This window comes from Corythoichthys intestinalis, chromosome 6, assembly GCF_030265065.1.
Source record: "Corythoichthys intestinalis isolate RoL2023-P3 chromosome 6, ASM3026506v1, whole genome shotgun sequence".
Taxonomy (NCBI): domain Eukaryota; kingdom Metazoa; phylum Chordata; class Actinopteri; order Syngnathiformes; family Syngnathidae; genus Corythoichthys; species Corythoichthys intestinalis.
The window spans coordinates 13,517,222-13,541,069 of record NC_080400.1 but is presented as its reverse complement, the minus strand read 5'-3'; the positions used below and the strand labels follow the sequence as shown (position 1 = coordinate 13,541,069).

The 23,848-nt window shown below is 42.1% G+C and overlaps 1 protein-coding gene across 5 annotated transcripts in view; it reads left to right on the top strand.

The window, feature by feature from the left end:
- The window catches only part of LOC130917793 (roundabout homolog 1-like), a 621,696-nt gene that overhangs the window by 579,227 nt on the left and 18,621 nt on the right, over window positions 1-23,848 (top strand). For 4 of the 5 annotated variants that reach the window (XM_057839489.1, XM_057839494.1, XM_057839490.1 and 1 more), the window contains 3 exons: window positions 5,289-5,443; window positions 5,998-6,360; window positions 15,562-15,681. In XM_057839489.1, the coding sequence (XP_057695472.1) occupies window positions 5,289-5,443; window positions 5,998-6,360; window positions 15,562-15,681 (638 nt within the window). The remainder of the gene's footprint in view (window positions 1-5,288; window positions 5,444-5,997; window positions 6,361-15,561; window positions 15,682-23,848) is intronic. The other variant, XM_057839493.1, reaches the window with a different exon arrangement.

Sequence of the window (23,848 nt, the reverse complement as noted above, 5' to 3'; positions counted from 1 at the left end):
GTTAAGCCGCTTGATTTTTTCAGTGAAAACGTGCCGTATATTGCCGACAATCGTCCTGCTTTGTCAGTGTTATATCAGTAAGCCAGTGAGCATTGTTAGCATGCTAATTGAAAAATAACTCCACATCATTGCAAAGGAGGTAAATACTGTGAGCAGCAAAAATAAAAACTGTCCTGTCCAAGGACACTTTTTCCCCCCCTTTTATTCAGATTTGTTTTTTCGGTCAAATTTTTTGGCACATTGTCCTCATGAGTGAATGTTTCTAATCAATTTTAATTTGGTATTATTTACTGATTTTATTACATTTTATTTTTCTGTATCAAATGGTCAAAAATGTACCTTGAGTGTATTTTTTAGTTTGGATGTGAATTTTTTTTTTAAATTCAGGCAAATTGATGCACATCAAGTCTTCTCTGTTACAAACAAAACAATGTTTATAATAAAGTTATACTTTATTATAAGTTGATCTATGTTACTTTTTTTCTTTATTAAAAAAAAAGGACACAATGTTAGGCAGATGCGTATTTATAATAGTAATTTTATAGACAAATGATACTATTTACAGTGGCGGCAGAGAGTTTGGGGGGGCGCGAAACATTTACGTCTTCCTTGGGGGGGGCGTGACAGAAAATAATTGAGAAGCACTGCCCTAACTGGAGGCGAGAGCATGCGAGAGCAGAATTAAAGATGCCATGATTTTAACGAGATATTATCGCGTACTTACCTTGTTTCGACCAAAAATGTCCGTGTAGCATGTATCATTGAGTGTCAAGACACAGATGTGAATAGCCACAGCCGGATTTGGGGGGGATTTTATGGGTGAAACATGGTAATATAACAACGGTCGCGATGCAGAAATCGCAGACATCAAGGAGTGGTTGAGATGTTCTTTTTCATATATTTACCCTTTTAAAGGTTTTTTTTTTTTCAATTTTTCTTTGTTTGGATCCATTATTTATCATCTAACATATTGGGGGAAATGCGACAGTAACAAAAAATACAGTTAATCGATAGTTATGAGGTAGATATTCGTGACTTTTTTACAGACGCCATTTTTTTCATTGTTTAAAAGTTTAAAATATGCGAGTGAAAAAAAGTTGTTGTTTTTTTTTTTCCAAACAAAATATTAGACAGCAATTAATGATTCTAAGCAAAAAATGACAGACATTTTGATTAATAAATATAATTACTTACCTTCTTTTTATGGCTGGGTTGAAACAAAAGCGGTTGCGCGACATCTGTAAACAGGGGTTTCCAGGGTAAAAGGGACAAATTGAAAATAGTTCGGGGGCTTAATGCACCATGAATCTGCTATGGCAGCATATAGACATATTGGTCTATCGAACACAACAGTTCTTTTGGCCTAAAATACAGCTATTTATTTTAAAGAGGAGTGCAAGAGCAGAAACTGCTTTTTCAGTCTTGTTTGTGTTTTCCGCCATATGTATTTGACGTTCGAGATATTTTGGAATGCGAGTGAGCAAGTGAGGTGCATTCAGGGTTCACGGGCAGTTTGGGATGTTACATTTAGCAATACTGCAAGGGAGTTTTATCTGTTTGTCTAATCCAGGCGGTCTGCTAATGCTCACGTGGGCTCAGAGAAAGTGTTGTCAAGCTTTAGGCGAGTTGAGCAGACACAATCTGTTTAGCTGGGATTTTTGTGCTGTGTCTGTATGTGTGTGTGTGTCCAAAAGGCAAAAAGTACTAAAGCCGGATTTGTAGTTTCCCTCTTCTCAGCTGCTGGATGAAAACTGCACATAATCTTCTCTTTCAAATATGATGTTTCTGCACTTCTTTCACATTAATGCCATTGTGTCCTGTTACATTAACCAATTCTGTGCAGACTATATTTTAGAAGTACAGAGAAGAAATTACTTTCCAATCAGCTCCTCTCTTTTATATGAAATTAGCTGATAATAATTTGTTGATTTGTGACTTCATGTATGTGATATTTCTTCAAAATTTGCAATGCTACCATTTTGATTTCTGCTAACACTATTATACATGGTAATGCAGTGGTAAATTGAGTTTTTTTCCAATTCAGAGCTTACTTTTTTCTACTGATAAAATACAGTAAGCCCCCAGTTTATGGACGAGTTTCGTTCTTAGGCTGGCGACGTAACCCAAATTTCCACGTAAATTGGAATTAACCCTTTAAGGAAACCTCGGACTTAAAAGTTGTAGGCTCTAATAAGCCACAATAGTTCTCTTTTACTAAAACATGTTGTCAGAAACATGTAAAATACTGCCAATGATTTAAAAATGTGTAATATTTAGTACGTGTTTTGACCTACGGAGGGCGCCATGTTTTATGCGCGCAATGGACGCTGGGGTGATGACGTAGTTTGTCACTGTCACTAGACGAACAATACTGGTATTCTGCAATTCCTTCTACGCGGCGAGATGTCCAACACATGCGCACATCGGTTAAAAGCGGCGAGTACTTACCTTTTCATTGCCTTAAAATACTTTTTGCATGTGTTTCCATCTAGTACCTTTAAGCATTGTGTTTTCTTGTTGTAGCTTTAAAGCAGATTGTTGTTCTGTTGACCACATTAGTCACGTAGCATATTTAAACCACCCTTATTTTATATTACTATGTCTAAGTATTTTCTTAAGGCATCATTAGTATGTTTTGTCTGTATGCATCTAAACAAAACAAGCTGAAAGCGCACGGTAGTACTTTGGGTGTCAAATTCGCCTCCTGCAGGATGTTTCTTCGGTGTAGCACATTTTGGCAGAACACCGGGTTCGTCCTACTCTCGTCTTGTCTCATCCAGTCTTTCCTGTTCATTTTGCTTTTGCTGCTCTTTTTGTAAAATATCGACAGTGCTGTCATGGTCATTAATTTTCTCCACTGGTTCAAATTGAAAGGGATAATAGATGACATGTTTATGTCACTAGAGTCATACTCGGGAAGCCCGGCAACGTAACCCAGTGACGTCACCGCCCTGCGACGTCAACAAAAATGGCGACCTACTAGTTAAACTAATTTTACAAATTGTATAAAAATGAAAATATCAAGAAGGGTTTTAGTATCAAATTATTTTAATTCATAATAACATAATCATTTAAGAACTACAAGTCTTTCTATCGGTGGATCCCTTTAAGTATGCCTAAAAAACCCCTAAATCTCAAACTAACGATCTAAAATTAATACGTCATATTAATGAAATTAAGTTAAAAATGAAGATACTGGACTTACCATTAATGCTGGTGGATGGTGAAAAAGGTGCACTGAGAAAAATATGGACCTCAAACACACATCCTACACTGTTGCGCAAGTGGCGACAAAATGGTGGACGAGACATTGTTACGTGACTAAAAAAATTAATTAAATAAATGACTGCAGACTCCGGTGTCGTAAAGTCAAAATCATGTAACCCGGGAACTTCTTGTGTTACATACCTTATACAACTATAAATAAATACCTTAAACAACTAGCAAAAAGTATGGAATCGCCAGTCTCGGACGAGCACTCACTCAGACATTTTATTATATAGAGCAAACTCAGATAAAAAGCTTGAAAAAAATAATGAATTAGTTCAAAAGTGCTACTCTTTAGCATTCCGAAACACTAAAAAGAAATGAATAAAAACATTATGGTGGTAGTAAATGTTACTTTTATAGAGCAAGTGCAGTGAAATAAATATAGAACCACTCCATTCTGAGGAAAATTATATATGGAATCATGATAAACAAACAAAGAAATAACAATCAAAACACATCTCTAGTATTTAGTTGCACCACTTCTGGCTTTTATGATAGCTTGCAGTCTCTGAGGCATAGACTTGATGAGTGACAAACAGTAATCTTCATTAATTTGGTGCGACTCTCTTTGATTGCAGTTGTTAGATCATCCTTGCAGGTTGGAGCCTTGCTGTGGACCTTTTTTTTTTTTCAATTTCCACCACAAGTTTTCAATAGGGTTGAAATCTGGGCTATTTGCAGGTCATTCTCCAAGGGATGCTTTAACAGTTTTAGCTCTGTGGCATGATGCATTGTCATCTTGGAAAATGACAAACATATTTTCAATTGAAAGGATAAGAAAGCTGCCTAAATTTTCAATGTAAACTTGTGCATTTATTGAAGATTTAACCACAGCCATCTCCCCAGTGCCTTTGCCTGACACGCAGCACAATATCATCAAGGACTGAGGGAATTTTGTTGTTTTCTTCAGGCAGGCATCTTTGTAAATCTCATCGGAATGGCACCAAACAAAAGTTCCAGCATCATCACCTTGTCCAATGCAGATGCTTGACTCATTACTGAAAATAACCTTTATCCAGTCATTCACAGTCCATGATTGCCTCTTCTTAGCCCATTTCAGTCTTGTTATTTTCTGTTTAAGTGTCAATGATGGTTTCCTTTTAGCTTTCCTGTATGAAAATCCCATTTACTTTAGGCGATTTTGCACAGTTCTGTCACATACCTTGACTCCTGCTTCCTCCTATTTCTTCTTCACTTGTCTTGTTGTACATATTCTGTTTTTAAGAATTATGGCCTTTAGTTGTTTGTCATGACGTTTGGATGTCCTCCTCGGTCTACCAGTACGCTTAACTTTAACAACTTTGCCATACTGTTTGTACTTGGTCCAGCTGACTGTGAACCGCCGACATTTATGGCAACCATACGTGTAGCGTTACCTTCTTCAAGAAGTTTGATAATCCTTCTCTTTGGTCTCGAGACATCCCTCTTGTTGGAGCCATGATTTTTTGTGAATCCACTTGTTCCAGGAACCCTCCAAGGTGTGATAACTGCACTGTTTTTAACTGCTGACTAACGAGCAGATCTAATCTGAGGCAGGCGCCCATTTAAGGAAAGGAAATTGACTAGGTGTGGCTGTATTTTCTACTCAAAATGGAGTGATTCCATATTTTTTTCTGCAGAATGGAGCAATTGTATATTTATTTCCCTGCACTTGCTCTCTAAAAGTAACATTTACTGACCAACACCATGTTTTTTTATTCATTTCTTTTAGTGATTCTGAATGCCAAGGAGTTGCACTTTTGAACTAATTCATTATTTTTTCAAGCTTTTTATCTGAGTTTGTTCTACATGATAAAATGTCTGAGTGAGTGCTTGTCCGAGACTGGTGATTCCATACTTTTTGCTAGGGGTAGTATAAGCGAAATTCAGTTGAAATTTAAGGTGGAGCTAAATGTGAAACAAATAAAACACATTGTGTATCTAACCAGAATATAAAACGACAAAAGATAATGAAACTATCATTGATGTTGAACTGATATCTGAATATTTTGGGTTTTTTTTTTTGTTTTTGCTTGCAGGCCAGGCCTCCTCAACATGGGCGAGTCTGCCACGCAGCCCTGGCTGGCTGACACTTGGCCCAACTCGTGCTCCAACCACAACAACTGCAGCATCAACTGCTGCGCCGCCGGTAACGGCAATAGCGACAGCAACCTGGCGACGTACAGCCGACCTGGTAAGCAAAGCACAAAAACAACACACTACCAACACCACAAAAAATAAGAGTACACAGATAAGACAAAGGTGGGAGCTGCCAGTGGAACTAAAGTGCGATATCTGGGTTAGCTCCCCCGAGAGGTTTCTCTACTGTGTGTGCCTCTCTCTCTACAAAAGCGACCCACACAAAGGAAATATTAGGATTAAGAGCAGGAGGCTGTGTTTGATTTCTCCCAGGCAGAAGTTGACATGTTTGTGGGAGGGAAATACAATGAGAGACATACCAGAAAAGAGGGAGAAAGGACTCAAGATGTTATTCTGGTAGACATAGTGTCAAGGCATATAATACAGCCAAATATATGATTTCTTCATTTTTAAGAATAATTAATTTTTAACTGACCTTTGCATGGCACCTGTGTGTTTGTGTGACACTAAGCGGCTTGCTTAAGAATTCACCATATAAAATGTATAATTATACAAACGCTGCTTCTCCTCTCCCATAAACGGCCCCAGCATTTAAAAATTGTTTAGCAAATGGCAGGCAGCTTCAGTAACCATCCCCGTGTCCTCCAGCCGACTGCATCGCCAATTACAACAGCCAGATGGACAATAAGCAAAGCGGCCTCCTGGTGCCCGAACCAGGGATGTACGGCGATGTGGACCTGTCCAATAAGATCAACGAGATGAAGACCTTCAACAGCCCAAACCTAAAGGACGGCCGCTTCGTGGGTACCGGCGGCCAGCCCACACCATACGCCACCACGCAGCTCATCCAGTCGTCCATCATGAGCAATAACGAGAGAGGGACTGCGGGTGGAGGAGGAGTTGTTGGAGGGGAGCTGAATGACAAACACTGTTGGAAGCCCGCTGGCGGCATCTTGCAGCCCAAACAGGAAATGCAGTACAGCATCATGGAGCAAAACAAGCTCAACAAGGGTGAGTGTGAGGACGGTCCCCGTCACTCGAGCAGCCCGGTGGTTCCAAAAGCCTTTATCATCGCCATCCAACGCAACCTCCTCCTTCTTCTTCTTCAATCTTTTCCAATGTGGAAGTCCATCTTCAACTCATTTAGACGCTGCCATTTTTCCCTTTCACCTATTTGTATGGGTGTGCGTGCGTGTGTTTGTGTGAGACATTAATCTCTAACCTAGGGGTGTCCAATGTTTGATCAGTGACAGAGCAGTGTTGTTTTCGACAACGAGGACTACAACGAATACTTTTTTCATGACGATGATGAGAAGATAACAAGCTAAAAACGTGTTTTGGGAGACAAAAACATAACGAGCGTAACGACAGTTTTCCTCTGACAAGGCTAGACGAAACGAACATGCGCAATAATTTCCTTCACATGTTCACAATGTGTGACAATTTTATTTGTACTGTATTTTTCGGACTATACAGTAAAGCCTGAGTTATACTCCCGCGTTGCGTTGACGGCGTAGCGACGACGGCGTCATTCGACATTCGATAGTTCTGCGGTGAGGGAACGCGTTGCTCTGTATTTCACCGCCAAGCCACTAGAGCAGGGGTGTCCAAACTTTTTGCAAAGGGGGCCAGATTTGGTGTGATAAAAATGTGGGGGGCCGACCTTGGCTGACGTCCTTTACATAGAACAATATATTTAAGCAAATTTTAGCAAGCCATTCTGTGTGTCACATTTGCTTTATTATTTTTTTAAATTAATAATTTCAACAATCTCGCAACTAGCCTTTGTGGCGTACTCTTTGGAGTCTCGGGCTCTTGCGAAATACTGCTGAGGTGAAATTAAACTAGTTTCAAGTTGCTTCAGTTTATCACTACGTATCTTCCCTGTAATCTTGTTGTACATGTCAGCGTGTCTTGTTTGGTAATATCGCCTCACATTGAACTCTTTAAAAGCAGCGACTGTCTCTTTGCAAATGAGGCAGACACAGTTGCATATTTTAGAGATGAAATAGTCCAATTTCTACCTATACTTGAAGCGTCGGCCGTCGCAGTCAAATTTCTTTTTTTTTTTTTTTGAATTGAATTGAATTTATTGTCATTGTCATCACTCAGGGTAAGATTTCCCTTACTCCCTATTTCTTTTTATCATCCCGTTTAGAATTTTCCATAATTTGCAAGTGTTGTTTTTGTTGTCTTCCAGTAAATTGCAATAGTATTGTTTTTTACAAGCACGTAGGATGGAGTTAAGTTTATTTCTGTATTTTTTTTTAATTTGTTCTCCGTTTCAGTTGTCCTTTTAATCTTTGTTGTCGCACTGCATAATTAGACTCTTTACCTCAGTTGTCAGTATTGGTTCCAAGAACATGGATTTTAGAAGGATATGAGTAGCTACAGAGGGAATGTTCTCTGATATCCAGATTTGTGTCCCCACAGCAAAACACATGCTTGTTATTCGTTTTAAACCATATCTTTTCCATATGCTGAGTAAAAAGCTGTACGTTTGAGTCAGGTGCACGATAGACACAGCAAATGGTAATGCTTTGGCAGTTTGGGATACTTAATTCACTTGTGATACATTCCATTAAATCTTCAATAGCAGTTGACATGTCATGTTGGACATCAAACTTAAACTCATTTTTTACAAATATTGCAACACCCCCCCTCCCTTAGATGTCCGATTCATTTGGAAGTGTCATGTCTTATTCTCTGACCCTGGCATTTAATCATCCTTTGCTGTGAGAACATCTTATCTGTGATGTGTGTGCGTTCTACTGTTGACAAGGGAGACGGGAAAAGCAAATGCTTATCGGAAACCCGCCCCCCATCGCACAAACAGCATATTGTGTATCAGTCCAGTCATAGTTTTACGCATTTCGTTGAAAAGTCATTGATTGCCATTGAAATTTCACATATTGTCAATTTGCGTGCCCTTCAGGAGCTCAATTGTGTGCGACTGCACAGCTCAGCAGTAGGAGTAAGTAAGTTTTTTGTTGATTGTTGCCATTTTAGAAAACTGAGAGTAAAGGGTCACACGGGGTAATGTTGCTTAGAGTGCTGCTGCCTTTTAGTGGGTAAATGAGGAGCAGCATTTAGTGTGTAAGCTACTTCATATGCTGGTTGCAGAGCTGCTGACCAATTTATTAAGTCTGTGTGCGAGCCAGATGTTATTGATCTTATGACAGAGGCTGGGGGCCGGATAAAATTTGTCCACGGGCCACATTTGGCCCCCGGGCCTGACTTTGGACATGTCTGCACTAGAGCGATGTGGCGTTATGTTGGTACGGTTTTGGGGCATGCTTGTTGACTTCCGCTAGTCGGAGAAAAAATAAACAATGCAAGATGGAACTCTTTAAAGTAAATATTCTGCTCATCAACACTGAATAAATATTGAACATCCAAATGTTGAGGGGCAGGCGACGCAGAAGACGGTTTCGAGGCGGTCTGGCCGACTTTTGATGCCGCACAGAGAGTTTTAGACTCGGGTGGAGAGAGCTAGCTGTGGCGGCTAGCTTCAAACTGGCGTCGAGCACTGCGTTCAAGGTCTGCAAAGCCCTCCAGCCCGATTTGTTTGCCGTGTCCTACAACCAGCCAGTGGGAAGCCATAGCAGATTTCTGGCGTCTATGGAACTTCCCAAACTGCGTTGGGAGCCTTGATTTTAACGTTATCATATAAAGCACCGAGGCACTCTCAATCAGTGATGATATATTGTGTGTGAACTGTCTGTTATTGAAAATTAAAGATCAAAACAACTCTTTTGACACCAAATCTGTGTTTATTCTTCATATACTTGAAGTGTGACACGTAAATAAGTCAGACTCACAGCAAACATATGTACACAATAAATGATGAAGTGCACCAACCAAAAATACGACATAAAGTGATAAAAAGTTGGCAGTTTTTGGCCAACTGGGTCACCGCTTTGTGTGGCCACTCGATTCCGAACACGCACGTCTCGGTGGTTCTTCCATTTTTTTTTTTTTTTCAATCGCCGACCTTGCCATTTGGCAATCACAATAACGTCTTGCTCTTCGATGATACTCCCGTCGGCTTGGTCCATTTTTGCGTGTAGAAAATAATGTTTGATTCTATTCTACAATGGCGGTGATTTCACGCTAAACCGGAAACAACAGTCTGAGCGGACCAATCAAAGTCTGTTTTCGCCACGTCATACACGTCTATGCGACGCGAGGGTTAGAAAATTCGAGAGGCGCGCGTCAGGCTACGGCGTAGGGTCGTAACTCGGTTCTTTCTTGACGGCGTAGGTCTGACGCGGAAGTATAACTCGGCCTTAAGTCGCAGTTTTTTTCATAGTTTGGCAGAGGGTGCGTCTCATACTCATAGACTTGTGTCTGATTTTTTACGGTCTGGTCAAGCCGACTTGTCGCTCGCTAACTTTTTTAAAAAATAAATATATATTCATATATCTATACTAAAAAGATGTATGGATGTTAAATAAAAATAAATAGTTTGGATACAACAGAGGAGGCGCTGTGCATGTCTGCGCACGTGAACGCAGTGACCCCGCTCTCTTTTCAATCTTCCCCTACCGCTCTCATGGCGCCCTCCGCGAGCATCCTGGTATTTCTTTTCGATATGGAGCAGCATAGGAGTGAAAGCAAACTAAAGACAGGGGAATTGAAAAGCAAACAACTGCGATAGGAGTGGTATATGGAAAGGATTAAAATCGCTATATGGAAATTGGTGTTGGCTTCACTGAATGTAAACGAATGTGGCGCTTTAGTCTCATACGAGAAATATATTTAACAAACTTTTCCAGTGTTATTTCGTTGCGTAAATGCATTTATAATGATCATAAAAATATGTAGACTATTTAAACATTGAGAAAACCTTTTCGTTTTTTTCTGCCAAATCGAGGAGATTAAAATAAATGTCAAATCCACTATCCGCCTGTTAGAACAGACACGCAAATATAAAAGATGTAAATGTTCATTGAATGTCCATCTTACAGTATTGTTTAACTGGGAGAATTTGTTACAAAAGACAGGCTTTAATTTGTTATCCTTATTCATATGTGCACCGGCATCATCACAAACGTGATACCACAAAACGCAACCACGCTTCGCATCCCCGCATTTCCTCCTTCTCCTGAGTCCTCACAAATGAAACATACAATTTCGTGGGGGGGGTTTCTGGCCCATGCCTACAAATAAAATATACAATTTCGGAGTTTTTTGGACTCGGGCAAGCAAATCAAGTTAATTGATCGGGCTCGGGCCCCGTCCGGCTTTAATAACCACGGGCCGGTCGGGTCGGGCTGGATTTTTTAGGCCCGATCTAATTTCTAGCGTCAGCCTGTTGTTCTCTATTGTATTTTAAATTGCCTTTCAAGATGACATGTCTGTTCTTGGTGCTGGATTCCATCAAATTTCCCCCCTAAAAATGTGACTAATATTCCGGTGCGACTTATATGTTTTTTTTCCTTTTCTTTTACGCATTTTTGGGCTGGTGCGACTTATACTCAGGCGTATAGTCGTACGACGTATAGTCCAAAAAATACGGTAGCTAGCCTGCATCGTACCAGTGTCTGGTTGTGTCACTCATGTGACGTGCTGCGCCCCCATCACTCACCAGTGCAGTGTCCTCTCGCACACACGGTAAGATTTGAAATATGCAATGCTGCTTTAGCCCAATACTTCTTAAATAGTGGGGCGGGACCCCACAGGGTGGCGCCATTGTGACCTCGGGGAACATGTTTTTTTGCCGTACTAGAATAAAGTGTAATTGCACATCCACTCAGTGTGTGGCAGTGGCGCTGTCATTTTCAGAGTGTGCGGACTTTTGAACCAAAGAGCACACTGCTAAGATCACTGGATATATAAAGAGCTAAGACGAGGAAATATCATGAAGCGTATGTAGTGTTTGGCCTTGACTTTTAATACAGTGGGAGATGAGGAAAGACCAGTCTGTTAACTGTGTCTAAAAATGTTTGCAGCAGACAGCAGGAAGCCAAATCAATTAAGACGTGACTTAAAGACATTATACCCCAATCACACTGATAAGCCACTTGATTTTTTTTCCAGCAAAAGCGTGCTGAATATTGCCAACAATTGTCCTGCTTTGTGTTACATAAGTAAACCAGCGAGCACTGTTAGCATCATATAAGGTTGGATACCAAGTTGCTCAGTGCAAAATAACCCCATGCCATAGTGAAGGAGCTGATACCGCCTGCAGCAAAAATTAATACTCTGTCAACTGTCATTTTTGTTCTATTATTTTTTATTTTTTTCAGTCAAATTGTTTGGCATATTGTCCTCATGAGTTAATTTTGCAAATCAGTTTGAATTGAGTTATTATTTATTGATTTTTTTTTCCCCGTATCAAATGGTCAAAACAATTACCTGAGTATATTTTTACAGTTTGGATGTGAGTTTTTATTTTATTTATTTATTTTTTTTAATTAAGTCAAATTGATGTGCTTTTAGTTTGTCTTTTCTGTTACAAAAAAAACAATCTTAATGAAATTATACATTATTGTAAGTTGTTCTATATTACGTTTTTCTTTTATATTAAAAAGGACAACATTATGCAGAGGTGTACTTACAATAATAATAATTTTATAGACAAATGATACTATTTACAGTGGCGGCAGAGAGTCGGGTGGGCACAGGGGCGGACTGGTAATCTGTGGGTTCTGGGGGATCACAGAACGGCCGGTACCCTGGACGGCCGGCGGCCGCCATTCATTATACATCACTGTTTTTATCCCCTCTAGCCTCTCATTATCTACAGTTCGCATCCAATCTGACAGGTGGCAGCAATGCGCTTGGCTGTTCATCGCCAGTCTGATAGAAGAACGAAGAAAACACAAAGTACCCTTCATTGGTTCTTTGTGGAAGCAAACTAGCGACGAGCATTAATGCACAATATGGATGGTGGTGGCAAAAAAAAGGGTGGCGCGGAGAAGGTTAGGGAGAAAAAAAATTAAAGAAACAGGAGAGCAAAGCATTAAAATGTCTTAAGTTGAGAAATATTTTCGCAAGCAGCAGTCTGGCTGCAACGGCCACGTCGGGTAACAGCAGCCTAGCCCCCGGCAATGGTGAGAGGGGTAGCGGGAGCCGCTCTGACGTGCAGCCGGTGCAGGGAGAAGAAAAGAAGAGGAAGGGTGTAATGATAAGCTGGTGGAAGTTCCCCAGACAAGCGCAGGGCAAGTAAAAAGGGATGAAGAGGGTCACTTGCTCGGTATACCGGCAATTGTTATCCACCAGGTAGCCACATTTTAAATGACAATCAAAGGGTTAGTGCCAGCTAGTCCGTTTGCAATCGTGTCAAGTTACAGTATGCTAGTCCTCCTATCACTCTCCTAAAGAAAAATATTTTAGCTGTAAAACAATGTATGCACACGCAGCAGCAATATTAATTCATAAGAAATATAACAAAATATTAATAAAATGAATGGTTTTACTTTTAAAGTTTAGTAAGATAAATTGATATATTTTGTTAATCATGTATATATCGTTTTGTTTTCTGGTTAATACTTTCCAATGAAGGTTATGTATCCAGGATTTGTCTTGAAATGTTTATTGGTATTTTCATTGAAATTTATTATTTGTATGGCAAGATTAATTATGGCAGGGGTCTCCAAACCGGTCCTCAAGGGCCGCTGTGGGGCCTGGTTTTTGTTTCAACCGATCGAGTGCCGATAGTTTAACCAATGAAGTTTCTGCTAAAACAAGCAGCACCTGACTGCACTTGTAAAACACCAGATTGGTGCATAGGTGTTGTCTTGTTTTGTTGGAATGAAATCCTGCGCCCGCTGCGGCTCTATGTGGAATAGTTTAGAGACCACTGAATTATGGCATTAACAATGAAATCATTTTATAGACATAGATATATAGAGATATATTATAATAAATTAGATACATAAAACTTGCTTTGAAAAATAAATTCTTTCATTTGTTTTTTCAGGTTGATCATAGAGCTAGTACAGAAAATGAACCCAACTCCAGTTCAGCCTTGCAGTACTTTGAGTGCCCCAAGTCAGACAGTCACAGTCTAGACACATTTTCTTCATTTTCTCTCAAAGTGCATGAAATTGATACATTTTACAGTAAAATGTAAAAAAAAAAAAAAAAAAAAAGTCTTCCCGGGGGTGGGGTGGGTGTGGGGGGGGGGATGCCCCCCATACCCCCGGACCCCTAGGGGGTCTGTGTTTCCCTTCGTATAGCGATTCTTGTGGGCTGGGCTGAGTCAAAGTCCAGGGCTGCTTTTTAGTCCCAGTCCGCCCCTGGGTGGGCGTGAAACGAAAAAGAAAATAATTGAGAAGCACTGCTTTAGCCTTTAAAGGTCTGTGCTGAGTGATCGTCACACACTAGATGTAAATCGTTGCGTTAGTATAGCGTTTGCGTTAGCATTAGGCAAATGCTAACAGTGAGCGTCCTCTTAAACCCTCTGACAACTTTTTTGACGAACAGTTCGTGGCTTCCAGGTGGGTGTAATTAATTGAAAATATTGTGCTATTTTCCTGCTGAGTGTGTATTATTACGTGATAAGATTTGTAGATGCTACAATATTTGCTCATCTGTCAACGCTCATTTGAAATAGTTGGAAACCTTTATTTTTTGGGAGCAAAATTTTCTAATTTTGAAGACAAAAGCATTCTGAGTAAGCGTCGACTAAAGCTATGCGAAATTAGTCGTGAGTTTTTGTCACAAAAACTAGACAGAGACTAACACATTTTGAGATGACTAAAATATGACTAAGACTAATATGTATTATCGTCCAAAAGACTAAGGCGAAAATTCAAAGGGCTGCAAAAAGCAGCATTGGTACAGAGGTACATTAGTTATAGAGCCCAAATTAACTGATTGACTTCTTTTGGTGTGTCTGGTACAATAAAACAAAAATAAAACTGGCTTTTAATTTTTCTGCATGTAATTGGACACCCCCTGATCTAACCCTTCATCAATTACTCGCATCTCTTCTGCTGTTGCACTTTCTGGATCATCTCCAAGGCTCATCAAGGAAAATACAACGCTATTTCGTGTGTTGCTTAGTTTTTATTATCTTGCCTCGCAATAGGAAGAGGAACATTTTAGAGCTTATATTTCCTTTTCATTCGCATGTTCAAATACCAACCACTGTTAACATGATTTAACATTTTGTAACCTACCATGGCTGGATTTACACAACAGGTCTGAGTGTCCAATTATGATTCTGCAAGTGATATTCTTTTTTTAAGGTGTGGGTCGCACTGAGATTGTCCAGTTTCCCCTATGTAATTTAAAACTGGTTTGATTAATATTTTCTATTTACTTTTACAAAATGCGTATACTGACTAGAGGTGGGTTGTATTAACGCATTGCATTTACGCCATTACATTTACTTGAGTAACTTTTTGAGAAAAAATTTATTTCTAAGAGTAGTTTTACAAAGCCATACTTTTTACTTGAGTAGATTTGTGAAGAAGAAACGCTACTCTTACTCTGCTACTTTGGGCTACACTAGTCATTAAATTTTTCCAACAGCGGCTCTACCAGTTTCGCCAATGAAACGTCACAACATTAATCACATGGCGCCATTCTACCAATCATACTCAAGCCTGCCGTTCTATGATCACGCCGGCCTGTTCAATCACATGGCGTCTTTAAAGCACCGTAAGAAATTAAGTATTTGGCATTGAGCACTGCAGTCAACATGGCTCGAAAGCGCAGATTTCGCATAGCACTCATGCTCTTTATGTTTTATTTCTGTACGTATTTTTTCCTCTCTTCAGAATTCAATGATTTTTATTTTTTGTATTCATTTTGCTTCATTTTATGTAATAGGTTATAGTACAATATAATAATGACGGGTCATATAGATAACTTTGTGCTGAGAAAAAAAATATATTTAAAAAAATCATAAAACATCGTGAACAGTTACAATGTTAGTGATTGCTTGAGTATTCTTTTCACCAAATACTTTTTTTTTTACTTGTACGTGAGTAAAGTTTTTGGATGACTACTTTTACTAGCGTAATATTATTTTGAAGTAATGCTACTGTTACTTTTTGGCTTCTCTACTCACCTCTGATAATAACTGTGCCTGAGGTGCTAATAATTGTCCTTTTAAACATGTAGCATAAATCCAGCCTTTATGGAATGCAAAAGAACTTCATTCCCTCTCTAAAATCCTGTGGAAAGTCTGATGCAATGTTGTTTTTCCTCAAACCCTCAAGTAATTTTTCTGTCCCCTCGCCCATTGCCAATTAGATCGCTACAGAGGGGGTGACACCTCCATGATGCCCGCCACCATACCCTACAATCACAGCCACGACACCCACACTGGAGGTTCCTACAACAGCTCAGACCGAGGTAGCAGCAGCACCTCTGGTAAGATGTTGCTAACCTTTCAGCATGTACTAATATTTTTTTATCAAATATAAATGAAATTTAACTTTGATAATTGGTATTCAGAAATCAATTAGAGTAGTGATTTTGTCGTCTATTTGGCGATAATTATCGTATTTATCGGACTATAAGTCGCTACTTTTTTCCTTCATTTTGCGGCTTATAGTCCAGTGCGACTTATTTATTGATTTATTTGGGGTGAGAGGTAACACTTTATATGACAACGGCGTCATAAGACTGTCATAAGACATTCATAACTATGACATTACACTATCATGGTCATTACTGAATGCTTATGACCGATGTTATTAAGTGTCATCTGGCAAATTATGTCACTAACGCCATTTATGTCCAGCTTTGATCTTTTACATCCATTCAAAAGGGATATAATTCACCGGATAACACTAAATGACATTTGTTATAAGCATTCAATGCTCATGACAGTGTCATGTCATAATTGTTATTGTCTAATGGCAGTCTTATGGCACCACTGTCAAATAAAGTGTTACCAAATACCATAACTAGGAATTAATGAAACAACTACAACAGTAACTGAAGAAATATTTAGCACGGAACATGAATTTTGATTGTTATTTACATATCTAGCGCTGCAATGCATGCTAGGAGGCATGTTGGACAACAACAGTGTTGACAGCAGATGGCAGTAGAGGTTGACTGTCTGCCGCACGGGAGCAGTGTTGGCCAAATGACACTTCTTGAAGCATTGAAGCTTTGCAGCCAATTGGTTCAAAACTTCATGGTGGTTTCTTTTGGTGTTATAGTCCAGTGCGGCTTATCTATGAACAAATGCCGTTTTGGTGCCAAATTTGGTGGGTGGCGGCTTATAGTCAGGTGCTCCTTATAGTGCGAAAATTACGGTTGAATGTTTTTGTGTTTTTTTCCCGATTGAATATGCTAGCATAATGACTGCATTACATTGTCGTCAATTATGCGTTTGTAATGCAATTGTAATGAATGCATTACAAAGTCGTCAAACATTGATTTTACTGAGAGATACTGTTTGAGGAAGGGGTGATCAATAGGACAGGAATAGGGATGACAGGAAGGACTAGGATAGGACAGGGTAAGGTTAGTGTGCCTGATTGTAATACAGTTATTTGATTACAAGGCCTTGCTTTTTAATTGAAATCATGAATATCAAGCCATAAACAAATCTTCCTTCATAGAGTAGTTTATGGTCCTATCTGATTTCTTTTTTGTGAATCATTGTGCCATTTGCATTTCTTTAACTTCTGTTTCCCCTTATTGCCTTTGCTTTAATTGTGAAAATACCACTTAATTCTGTCGGGATCTATGCTGTCTTCTGGACAAGGACAAATGTTATCACACTAGAGAGACGCCATGCAAGGCTGCCACGCTTAATGTTACATATCCATTCAGATATCACATTTCAAGTTGTAGTCATTAGGCCTCACAGCTCATTGGTTCACACTCTAGGTATTAATTGGCTGCTTTTTTCGAAGCATTTTTTTTTTTTAACGCTGCGGGGATAACGCCGCCTTTATTGCACTTCCCATTACTGAAGGCCTGAGAGGCATGTGGATGCATACAAACAAAGTCTGAGCAGTATTTATGCATTTATTCTGCGGTCAATTCACGCTCTGTTAGTCATCTGTCAATCATTCAGAATTGAGCGTGAGGCGGTGGACCTGTGTTTATTATTCTTTTCCAAATGAATGAATAACCTTTTGAGGGTTTGAAGATGCCAAGAATCACAGCAATTTAGGGCAAACACATGTCTATTATGATGAGTAAATTCCTTGGTAATGCTGCCCCCAAAACTGACTTAATAGAGCTCTCTGGAAAATTAGGGGGGCAAATTAGCACCCGTCATATTTTTCTTTCAACATGAAATTGTCATATTTGTGTGTGTTCTCAGTTCTTTTTTCTTTATGCAGCACCTGATTGAGCCAGATTGGCGGGGTAACACGACACACCTGTGCTTGATTAGGAAAGCTCAGTATTTAAGGAAGCCTGTCACCATCTGCAAGTGTCGGACTATTGCTTGCTATTTGCCTTGCTTACCGCCTGTGTGTTCATCGTCATCCTTCGAGTTTCCCGACGTTCTACGGTCGTATTCTGGTTTGGTTAGCTTTACTTTAGTGCTCTTTTGGACTTTGTAGTTAGACTCTTGTACTCTGTTATATTCATGCATTTTAGCGTGCTCTCTTAGTTGTACTTGTTAAACTCGCGTTTGTTAGCGTGCCCTTAGTTGTACTTGTTAAACTCGCGTTTGTTAGCGTGCCCTTAGTTGTACTTGTTAAACTCGCGTTTGTTAGCGTGCTTCCTTTGTTGTACTTGTTAAACTCGCGTTTGTTAGCGTACTCCTTTTGTTGTACTTATTAAATACAAACATTTACTCTACTGATCTCCTGGTCTGTGTTTTGGATCCACATTAACGGCTTGCCGTTCCTAACAGAATAGTCCGACCATGGATCCCACAGACTCGGAGAGTATTCGCCATGCACTTGCCGGTCATGGCCATACGATCAGTAAGCATGAACAATTATTAAATGAACTTGTGAACGTGACCACCGCATTAACCACTAGAATAGAAAATATGGCCCCACCTGCACGGACCGGTGGTGTAGGTAACGCTGCCGCGGCGCCCGATCACTCCACCCCGTCTCCGGTTGTTCCACCGGCTTCTTTTCGGGAGCCGGTGTTGCCACACCCCCATCGTTATGAGGGAAAACCTGGCGCTTGCCAACAATTTTTGCACCAGTGCTCTCTTGTATTTGATCAACAGCCATATACGTTTGCAAGTGACAGGTCCCGTGTAGCGTATACTATGAGTCTCCTCGCCGGTAAAGCGGCCACTTGGGCAATGGCGGTGAGCAACGCTAATCCCGCGATCCGTCAATCGTTCGAGATTTTTAAAACTGAGTTTGTGAGGGTTTTTGATCACCCGGTTAGGGGCAGGGAGGCAGGCAGCCGCCTGCTGGATTTTTTTCAGGGCGATCTTAGCGTGGCGGACTACTCCATTCAATTTCGCATTTTGGCCGTGGAGTGCGGTTTTGGCGAAGCTGCGCTGTGTGGAATTTTTCGGCGGGGGTTGTCTTCTGCGGTGAAAGACGAATTGGCGGCCCGGGAGGATTCTTCGGGCTTGGAGGACCTGATTTCTTTGTCCGTAAAATTGGACAATCGGCTGAAGGAGCGTGAGAGGGAACGAGCCTTGGAGCAGCGGGGACGTCAGGGGTCGTCGTCATCGTGGAACGGCCCAGCTGGGGTCCGTGCTGAGGGCTTCATCGAATCGCCATCTGCCTCTACGCCGACGCGGAGTCCGGTCCTGACGGGGGAGGAGCCAATGCAACTCGGCGGCGGTCGTCTTCCTGCGGGGGAGCAGCGGAGACGGATGAGGGCAGGCTTGTGTCTTTACTGTGGCTTGCCGGGGCACCACATCTCCACCTGTGACGCGATTCCTTCACGTCGTCCTGGATCTTCGGCTCCTGAGGTTCCTCTCGCCCGAGGGGGGCCCAGGTTCGTACGTGATGGCAATCAGTCAAATGATTTGCCTCGCAACGAGTTGAAAGAACTAAAACAAACTCTAAGTGAAATGAGACTGCAATTGCCGGGAGAAGTTTCGCATGGTGGGGTTAATTTTAGGTTCACTGCCTTAATAGATTCGGGGGCAGATGACTGTTTCATGGACCAGAGTGTTGTTGATGCGCTTAAATGTCCATTAATAAGACTCTCTTCTCCCAAAAGGGTTTTAGATCTCGATGGGCGACCCCTGGCGGACGTAAGGTTTATAACGCTCCCGCTTAAAACCAAGTTGTCCGGGAATCATTTTGAGGTCCGTAGTTTTTTGATTATGCCATGCAAATCGGCTCCGGTTGTGCTAGGGCTCTCCTGGCTAAAAGTGCATAACCCTAATATTGACTGGGCTAAGACACAAGTAGTGACTTGGAGTTCCTTCTGCTACGCGCACTGTTTACGCTCGGCGTGCCTACTTCCTGATCAAGCCCAAACTGTTCCCGAGCCTGTTAATTTGGTAAATGTGCCTGCCGAATACCATGATCTCCAACACGTTTTTAGTATAGACCAGGCTAAGACCCTGCCCCCGCACCGTCCTTACGATTGCGCCATTGACTTGCAGCCCAATGCCCCTCTGCCTAGCTCGAGATTATACAAAGTCTCTAAACCTGAGCAGGAGGCTATGAAAGAATATATAACCTCTTCCTTGGCAACTGGCCTAATTCGCCCTTCGTCTTCACCATTGGGAGCAGGGTTTTTCTTCGTTGGTAAAAAAGATGGGGGTCTTCGGCCGTGCGTCGACTACCAGGGCCTTAACGAGATTACTGTTAAAAATAAATACCCACTGCCATTGTTAGATTCGGCCTTCGCACCGTTAAAATCAGCCACCATATATACTAAATTAGACTTACGCAGCGCTTACCATTTGGTTAGGATTCGGGAGGGAGATGAGTGGAAAACCGCTTTCAAAACCCCGCTCGGACATTTTGAATACCTGGTCATGCCTTTTGGTCTGACTAATGCACCTGCCGTTTTCCAGAGCCTCATAAATGATGTGCTTCGTGACATGCTAAATATCTTTTGTTTTGTTTATTTAGATGACATTTTAATATTTTCAAGAAGCTTGCAGGAACACCGCCAACACGTCCGCATGGTCCTGCAAAGACTTCTGGAAAATAGGTTGTTTGTCAAGGCCGAGAAGTGCGAGTTTCACCGGGGGTCAATGCAGTTTCTTGGTTTTATCGTAGAAAAAGGGCAACTACGGCCTGACCCAGCCAAAATTCAGGCAGTGGCAGAGTGGCCAACCCCCACTTCACGTAAGCAGCTACAAAGATTCCTCGGGTTTGCTAATTTTTACAGGCGTTTTATCCGGAACTATAGTATGAGGGCCGAGCCCCTTACCAGGCTGACCTCTAATAAACGCCCATTTGTGTGGTCCTCGGTGGCGGAGGCCGCTTTTGTAAGTCTAAAAAGGGCATTCACTAGCTCTCCTGTCCTTGTTCACGCTGACTCAGATCTTCCTTTTGTGGTCGAGGTTGACGCGTCGAGTTCCGGAGTGGGGGCCATCCTATCCCAGAGGTCTGCAGTCGACCAGAGATTGCACCCCTGCGCCTTCTACTCTCGCCGCCTCACCCCCGCAGAGGCAAATTATGATGTCGGCAACAGGGAGCTGCTCGCTATAGTCCAGGCTTTGCAGGAATGGAGGCACTGGTTGGAGGGGACGGAGGTGCCGTTCCAGATACTCACCGACCATAAGAACTTGGAGTACCTTCGGGCTGCCAAGCGCCTCAACTCACGCCAGGCCCGTTGGGCGCTGTTCCTGACGCGTTTCAACTACGTGATTACTTACCGTCCAGGGTCACGCAACGGGAAACCGGATGCCTTGTCGAGGATTCATGAACCAGTGGAGGAGAGGCCTTCAGAGGAGCCTGTTGTTCCTGAGAACCTGATCATCGGCGCACTACGATGGGAGGTCGAGCGGCTTGTGGAAGACTCTCTACGAGGTGTTAGGGTGCCCGGAGGCTGCCCTGCTGACAAACTTTTTGTTCCAGAAGCTCGGCGTGCGGGAGTGCTGAAGTGGGGGCACACCTCAAAGTTCGCCTGCCATCCGGGTGTGTCCCGCACGTTCTTCCTAATTTCCCAGAGGTTTTGGTGGCCAGGTATGCGAAAGGACGTCATGGACTACATTTCAGCTTGTTCCATCTGCGCTCGGGGCAAATCAGTCCATCAAGCTCCAGCGGGACTTCTGCGCCCATTGCCTGTTCCATCTCGCCCCTGGTCCCATGTTGCACTCGACTTTATCACTGGCCTTCCACGCTCAAGGGGATATTCCGTCATCTTGACAGTGATTGATCGGTTCTCAAAGATGGCGCACTTCGTCGCTCTCCCAAAGTTGCCTTCAGCTCTGGAGACCGCTGACCTGCTGGTAACGCACGTTTTTCGACCCCATGGCATTCCGTCTGACCTGGTTTCTGACAGGGGACCCCAGTTTGTGTCTCGTGTTTGGAGAGCGTTCTGCAAGGCCTTGGGGGCCACGTCAAGTATGTCTTCTGGCTACCACCCACAGTCCAACGGGCAGACAGAACGGGTCAACCAAGAGCTGGAGGCTGCCCTCCGTTGCGTTTGCCAACTGCATCCGGCCTCTTGGTCTTCACACCTGCCTTGGGTGGAATACGCCCACAATACCCTCGTTTGCTCAGCCACTGGGAGGTCACCTTTTATGACTGCATACGGGTTCCAACCGCCACTGTTCCCTTCTCAAGAAGCCGACGTCGTCGTACCGTTCGTCCAAGTGCACCTGCGGAGGGCCCATAGAGTCTGGAGGGACGCAAGGGCAGCACTAGTCCGCACTGCGGCCCGCAACCGCCTGATTGCTGACCGCCGCAGAAGACCCGCTCCGGTCTATCGTCCGGGCCAGATGGTCTGGTTGTCAACGCGGGATTTGCACCTTGCTGGGACTTCCAAGAAGTTGGGCCCTAGGTTCGTGGGCCCTTTTGCTGTGGACTCTGTGGTGAACCCCGTAGCGGTCAGGCTCAAGCTTCCCAGTTCAATGAAGATCCACCCGGTCTTCCACGTGTCTCTGCTCAAGCCGGTCTCCACCTGCCCCCTGAACCCTCCGCCAGTGCCTCCGCCTGCCCCTCGCGTGGTTGACGGTGGGCCGGTGTATACGGTGCGTTCTATTCTCGATTCTAGGAGGCGGGGTAGGGGGGTGCAGTACCTGGTCGACTGGGAAGGTTATGGCCCAGAGGAACGCCAATGGGTCCCCCGCTCCTGGATCCTCGATCCGTCGCTGCTGCGGGATTTCCACTCCCTTCATCCCACGAAACCAGGTGGTCCGCCAGGGGGCGTCCGTTGAGGGGGGGGTTCTGTCATATTTGTGTGTGTTCTCAGTTCTTTTTTCTTTATGCAGCACCTGATTGAGCCAGATTGGCGGGGTAACACGACACACCTGTGCTTGATTAGGAAAGCTCAGTATTTAAGGAAGCCTGTCACCATCTGCAAGTGTCGGACTATTGCTTGCTATTTGCCTTGCTTACCGCCTGTGTGTTCATCGTCATCCTTCGAGTTTCCCGACGTTCTACGGTCGTATTCTGGTTTGGTTAGCTTTACTTTAGTGCTCTTTTGGACTTTGTAGTTAGACTCTTGTACTCTGTTATATTCATGCATTTTAGCGTGCTCTCTTAGTTGTACTTGTTAAACTCGCGTTTGTTAGCGTGCCCTTAGTTGTACTTGTTAAACTCGCGTTTGTTAGCGTGCCCTTAGTTGTACTTGTTAAACTCGCGTTTGTTAGCGTGCTTCCTTTGTTGTACTTGTTAAACTCGCGTTTGTTAGCGTGCTCCTTTTGTTGTACTTATTAAATACAAACATTTACTCTACTGATCTCCTGGTCTGTGTTTTGGATCCACATTAACGGCTTGCCGTTCCTAACAGAAATTGGGTGGAAAAGCTTATCGTTAGGAGCAAAAAAATAAAAATTGCGATGACATGTTAAAATTTCAAGGGGTGTCGTCTATATAAGTTTGAAACAACCATTTCGAAAGTTGCAGCTTAAAGATAGGCGATTCTAAATAGCAAATATCTAATTTTTATGATCATTATGAAGATTCGCCCTTAAAAAATGGTGCAAGATCCATGCAAAGTTATGAAAAAAAACTAGGGCTGTCAAAATTATCACGTTAACGGGCGGTAATTAATTTTTTTAATTAATCACGTTAAAATATTTGATGCAATTAACGCACATGCCCCGCTCTGTAAACAGATTAAAATGACAGCACAGTGCAATGCCGACTTTTTACTTGTGTTTTTTGGAGTTTTGTCACCCTCTGCTGGCGCTTGGGTGCGACTGATTTTATGGGCTTAAGCACCCATGAGCGTTGTGTAATTATTGACATCAACATTGGCGGGCTACTAGTTTATTTTTTGATTGAAAATGTTACAAATTTTATTAAAACGAATACATTAAGAGGGGTTTTAATATAAAATGTCTATAACTTGTACTAACATTTATGTTTTAAGAACTACAAGTCTTTCAATCCATGGATCGCTTTAACAGAATGTTAATAGTGTTAATGCCATCTTGTTGATTTATTGTTATAATAAACAAATAATAACTTTGTTAACATTGTTTTGTTTGTAACAGAAAAGACTTAAA